A 6468-nucleotide genomic window follows, 5' to 3' on the forward strand; every position below is an offset into this window, starting at 1 on the left:
AGAATTATCTTTTCGAATCTCCGTGTCAGTTGTTGAAAGAGTTAATTTCAAGTTAATAGTTATAGTCAAATATTTTCTTCTTCAATGTATATATATATATACATCGCTACTGGTCACTATATATACTGTCTCTTATACACATCTAGAGGTGTATAAGAGAGAGTAATTGCAATATGCACAAGTATTAAACAACGACTCAAATAACGATCTTCAACTTTTTAACACAAAGCTAGCCCTCTAACTGGAGACCAACCCAGAGGACCCCCCACCCCCCAAAAAAATTTCACGTCCCAAAGATGGTCTCGAATTGGAGAGCGAACTGTATTAAGATGATACCGACACACTAAAGCTAACTTCAGTACCGCGTGATATATACACACATTATCCTATCCTATGTATTCATTACTTATTTTCATGAACTCTTACTAACAATCAACTACTCCCAAACGATTTAAAGTAAACAAGAGGAGGATAAGATGAGTAGCGAGACAAGGTTTGGTCTTTTGGGATAAGCAGGGAGTTAGCAATCACATCAAACAAATGATGAGCCGATCGATAATTTTACCAGGCTCAGAACAGAACTTTATTGTTTTTTTCGGGCTCTTTTATTTTGATGAACACAAAATAGTGAATACATTCGAGGATAAAAGTGTTGCGACAGCAGATTTGCGGTCGTGTTTTTGTGAGAGCTCGTAAAACATGTGTATGACAACTTGACTCATTGGCGTTGTTAAGGACTCTTTTATCTATTTCAAATGATTCTCATCCAACTGACAAAGTACAGCGATGAAGAATTGCAGAATAAAATAAAAATAGACCTGATTTTTTTACTAACAAACCTAACCGTTAACAATAACATTCAAGATAGGCTTACTTTATATTAACTTTATTTAACAGACGCATGAATAGGACGATTATACCGTTTCTGTATTTTTTTTTTATCTCTCTTTGTTTAAATTTTATTTATGCATCATTTTAAATGTAGGATTATAATCAAATAAGCTAGTAACATTGGATTAAAACCTCCAAAAAACTCAAATAGGAGATTTTTTAAAAACAAGTAATATTTAATTTGCATAGGCCTAGACAAATAGATTAGATTGTAATGAATATGGGTGTACAAATATAAGTGGAGAATTCACTGGGGGTGGGGTAATCTCTGTGACACCGCCCATTATTGCAAATTTTAAACTCGCAACACTTTTTGAAAATGTTCGCGTTGGGAATACTCAGATACTTTGTTCAGAATAGGCCTATAAAATCCCGCCTGTTCGGCTCTAAAATAATTAGATCAGCTATAGGCCTCAACCTAAATTTCCAAGCGAATTTATAATGGGGAAAATCAAGCAAACGATAGAATTACATGCTAAGACTGAGTAACATTCATGTATGAATTGCAATCAGATGTAACGTATCCCCTAAGGGTGTAATGCACTTTTATCTATGTTTTGATTAACATTCAGAATGACATTTATGTGATTTGTCAAACCATTCATAGCCAACTTTGTTAAGGAGCGACGGCATCAATGCTTATTTTTTATATATATATATTGTATGGTGTTAAATCTGACTCTTGATTTTGTGGCTGAAATGACTAAAATACACAGTTTTCCGAACATATCGAAATTAATCACTCGCCAAATTAGAACATTCTGATAGGAAGAATTTCTGCTCAATAAAACTTGTTGTTTTTGTGCATAACGACTTCTTTCAACGTAGCGGATATAGGCCTACCGGAATTTGGCAATAAATAAGTTATTTAACTGTTTAGCTTTGACACTCATTGGACATTTTATAATTTACTATTCGACGTCATGAAAGTATTCGACATACTTATGGACCTAGTTTTATTATACAATCTCAAATAATAAAATAAGTATATATAACTTACACTGTGTAAGCAGCATTGATAGTACACATCATGCGCTTTATGTGGAAAATGTAAATAATTTAATATTTTTAAAATAAAATGCCAACATTTGAAACTACATTTGGACGTGTAATCAGGGTCATAGAAGTATTCAACATGCTTATATTATATAATAGTATATATATATATTTAATATTTTGAAAAACAAAATGCTAGTTTTAAGACACTGTAGTTGGACGTATAGTCAACGTTAAAAAGTATCCGATATGAGTATGTTTATATCAAGTAATATATAACTTACGTTGCGTAGGCCTAAGCCGCATTGCTATTACATATCCTCAATTTTATGTGAAAAATGTAAATAGTCTAATACTTTTTAAAATAAAATGCTAACATTTAACACTATATTTGGACGTATAGTCCACGTTAAAGGTATTCGACATGCGTACGGTATGTTATATAATCAAATAAATAATATATAACTTGCATTGCGTAAACAGCATTACTATTATATATATCATCCGCTTTATGTGGAATATGTAAATATTCTAATATTCTTTTAAAATAAAATGCTAACTTTTGACACTGTAGTTGAACGTTAGTCAACGTCTTAAAAGTATTCGACATTTGTTATCATCATCAAATAAGTAATATATAACTTACATTACGTAAACAGCATTCCTATCATCCGCTTTATGTATATATATTTATATATACGCATATATATAATAAAATTATATATATATTATAATATAATATTTTAAAATATAAAATGCTAACTTTTGACACATTACGTAAACAGCATTGCTATCATCCGCTTTATGTATATATATTTATATAAACGCATATACATAATATAATTATATATATATATTATAATATAATATTTTAAAATATAAAATGCTAACTTTTGACACTGTAGTTAGATGTAAAGTTACTTCATGAAAGTGTTCGACACACGTTTTGTACAATCTCACATAATCAAATAAGTAATTTATTTATACGGCCTAAACCGCATTGTTAATACTATCCGTTGTACAGTATTTAGAAAATGCCAATAGGCCTATTATAATACTTTTTTTGGGAAGTAAAGATTGTCGAATTAAACGCATTAAATTATTAACACAGTATATCATTGTAAAGAAAGTTGCGTTTTAATCGAAAGAATTTCGAATACTTTGTGAAGTGAAGAATCTATTTTAATGAGAAATCATTAATTAACAAGTCATTAATCGTCATTATAAATAAATAATAGATTTATTTTCACTTTAGAAGTACACTCTGTGATCTCAAAATATCACTTAATGTTTTTACTCAATTCTGTATTACACCTTGTGAAGACAACGTATCTATCTCTTGTGTTTATAAATGAGCAATTAGGCCCTAAATGATTTTTGAAGTTTCAGTGTTACCTCGACTTCGTCACAAAATGTCCTGGCATTCAGCAGTCACTGACAACCAACAAAGTATCTTTAGTGGAGCGACATGACTTACAAACAATTTACCGACTGGAAATTGTTTTTTTATTAATTAATTTGAATAACGGAAACAGGCCCCATACCCTTGAAATTGAGATTTCCAGTGTAACATGTGATGATAGTTTGCCAACCGACGCTAAACAGCGAGTGAACCGAAAAAGGTTCAAATCCCTATGGGTCCATTAGGCCTATTTTTGTTTCGTTTTATTTTCGATCGTCAGATACCACTACTGTACTGTGATCAGAATTGGTATTAATCATCAAGTATTTATTAGATTTTGGAAAGATGATAATGAGGATTAAGACTATTATTAAAATAATGAAATAATACATTATTGAATAATAATAAGTCTTATTAAAATAATGAAATAATACATTATTGAATAATAATAATAATAATAAGTCCTTGTTTTGATGTTTCAATTCAATTCAAAAATTCTTATGAACGATTATCTTAACTGTCTCCATCAGGACAATTTAAGCGACCTTTTGAATATACTAGAAACGTTTAACAACCACTTCAAGCATGCATACAACATCCGTAAATTTAGATAATCTATATAATGGTTCACTTCATTGTACAAATGGCGATAAAGCAAACTAACCTAGATTTATAACCAACATTAACAGTTCTTGTCAGGACTATAAAGTAATACTAATGGTAACCGCTCAAATCAATATCTAGGGCACATGATAACCAAATTGAATTTCTCAGTAAGAGCACAGAGTGTTTACTTTTGATGTGGCGTATTCTAGCCTATGAGTTCGCAATCTTGAGTATGATTTTCCAACTGCCTGAAAATCTGGAGTAAGCCGAAATTTGCTCAATCTTAGTTGCAAACTACATGACAAAAACCATGAAGTATCCATAAAACCCAATATGTGAAGATGGTCGATTTCAACACATTAGTGTATTAATCAATACAACGTATTATATTTTATAGGCCTATTAAAATATAAATTGCATTTTACTGTAACCAACAGAATAGGTATGAATTGTCAAGAGGTAAAAATTATCAACATATTCCGAAAATACAAACGTAAACATGTTTAGTTGCCTAAACCTGTTGTATTACGTTTCAATTGAAAAAAAAAACTCCGTATAATAATTCTTACCATGTTTCTTTGTTTTGGTAATCGAAATAGGTCGACATAACGAAGGTGATAATGGAATGCCTTACATTGATTGATTAAAAGAGCATCGTGGGATGTGTCGTGTTGTGTATTTTCAAAAAGATGAATTTCTCAGAATGTTCTCGTTTACACAAATTTCATATGCGTATTTATTGCTCCCTTAGTTGAATATATTATAGATAATTAAAACGGATACACGCACAGTACCGTATATAACAATATAGGCCGCAACTAACGATGCATTGATGCTTACCGGGCATTTTGAATTAAAAATTATACCTTTGCTTATAACAATTACAATATTGTTTCACCAAGACTATATCTTAAAAATGAATCAACGAAAATTCGATATTTTAAATAGGCCTATAAGAAGACAAATAGAGAGGCACTGTGTTGACTAAAAGAGCTATTGAAAATTTAAACGTCAATGAGTTTAAATCTGAGACAACAAATATAGTTTTCTCAGCCTTTTAAATGTAATCCAAATGATGAACTAGGGGCCTAAATTGAGTAAATATTTAAATATTTCCATATTTTACATTATTTTAGTTTGATGATGATTTTTCTTGAATCATCCAGAATAACTCAGTAAGGCATATGAGAATACATGAAAGTTACACCGGACATAGCTTGATTTTGAAGTTGAATATTGCCAGTTCCGGTATTAATAGTATAGTATTAGTAGGTGATCCGAGGTCAACCGTACTAGAGCCTTATCTCACATACTGTACTTACGGGTTTATTATTTATGGTACTCAAGTACTTACCTTTTCTTTTGGAAAAACCGATGATTTTATTAAGCCCTTGTCCGTTTCAGCAGAGGGTGACTTAAACCATCTCTCGGCGGCTTCAAGACGATTGCTTCCCATCATGTAAACTTGACGGTTGAGTTGAGCTGGGAGCTTTTGAAAAGGTTTATCATCCCCGATGGTATTAACCTTTGGCTGCTCACTAACGTATCGTTAAGGTGATTATCCGCTAAAACAAATATCTATCAATGGGACCGCTTGTTCTACTAAGATTAATGAACATCTATGCCATATTTATGCAAGTTAAAACATAGGCTTATTAGGTTCTCCGATGCTACACTCTTATGTACAATTGCTATACTCCGTCTCCGGTTTAGTATATATCTGTCTACAAAGGCCACAACCTTACTAAGATGTGCGTGTACAAAAGACCATTCATTGCGGAGAGGGTCGAAACCCTGTTTACATACGGTCCCTCCCCCATTGTTGCTTGTTTCCATGGCACAATACATGAATAATTCACGACTTATTATTACACTAAGGGTTCCTTATGACGTCATTGTCGAATCCGATTATAGGGTGCTGTTGGCCAATCTGCTTTCAATTAGTTTTCTGACATTTACTTTTTAAGCAGGGCAATATAAAAGTATCACGTGTTTTTGTTGAAATATGTTTTATATATATTTATTAGGGAAATAAATGAACATTTCGTTGATGAGCCATGCTTGATACGATCAACCAGAACATGTTCCTATTCGAGCACTGTTGTTATTACAGTATTTATTTGTTATAAATCGTATGAAACATGATTTATAACCTTTATAAATTCCTTTATATAGTTGTATGAAAAGAGTCTCTGGAATCGAACCCGCAATCTCTCTATCTCGGCGATCGGCATACCGTTTAGACCACAGAGGCCTCTAGGATATCATTACGGATCTAAAACCAACAGCTCTCACTTCATCAAAATTGGAGCCATGGTTTTAAGCTATTTAAATTAACAAATCTGCTTCAGAATTAATGGAGACCATTGAAAATAAATGTTGGCATTTTTATAATGTACTGTAAAAGCAATAATAATCTACAAAATGTATGTATAAATAAAAATGAATAAATATATACATATAATATATATATAATATATATGTATATATATATATATATATATATAATAATAATATATCATCGTAAATCCACGTGTGTTCTTGAAATTATATAATAGGCGTTGAAACAAGAA

At 31.3% G+C, this 6468-nt stretch overlaps 1 protein-coding gene across 3 annotated transcripts in view; it reads right to left on the bottom strand.

Annotated features, from left to right (window-relative positions):
* Window positions 1–5657, bottom strand: part of LOC117102881 — a 31902-nt gene extending 26245 nt beyond the window's left edge. For all 3 annotated transcript variants that reach the window (XM_033243326.1, XM_033243329.1, XM_033243328.1), the window contains exon 1: window positions 5250–5657. In XM_033243326.1, the coding sequence (XP_033099217.1) occupies window positions 5250–5354 (105 nt within the window). In that variant the 5' untranslated portion in view covers window positions 5355–5657. The remainder of the gene's footprint in view (window positions 1–5249) is intronic.
* Window positions 5658–6468: the final 811 nt, after the last annotated feature.

Source organism: Anneissia japonica, unplaced genomic scaffold (assembly GCF_011630105.1).
Source record: "Anneissia japonica isolate Jap-2015-1 unplaced genomic scaffold, ASM1163010v1 scaffold597_len517326_cov190, whole genome shotgun sequence".
Lineage (NCBI taxonomy): Eukaryota > Metazoa > Echinodermata > Crinoidea > Comatulida > Comatulidae > Anneissia > Anneissia japonica.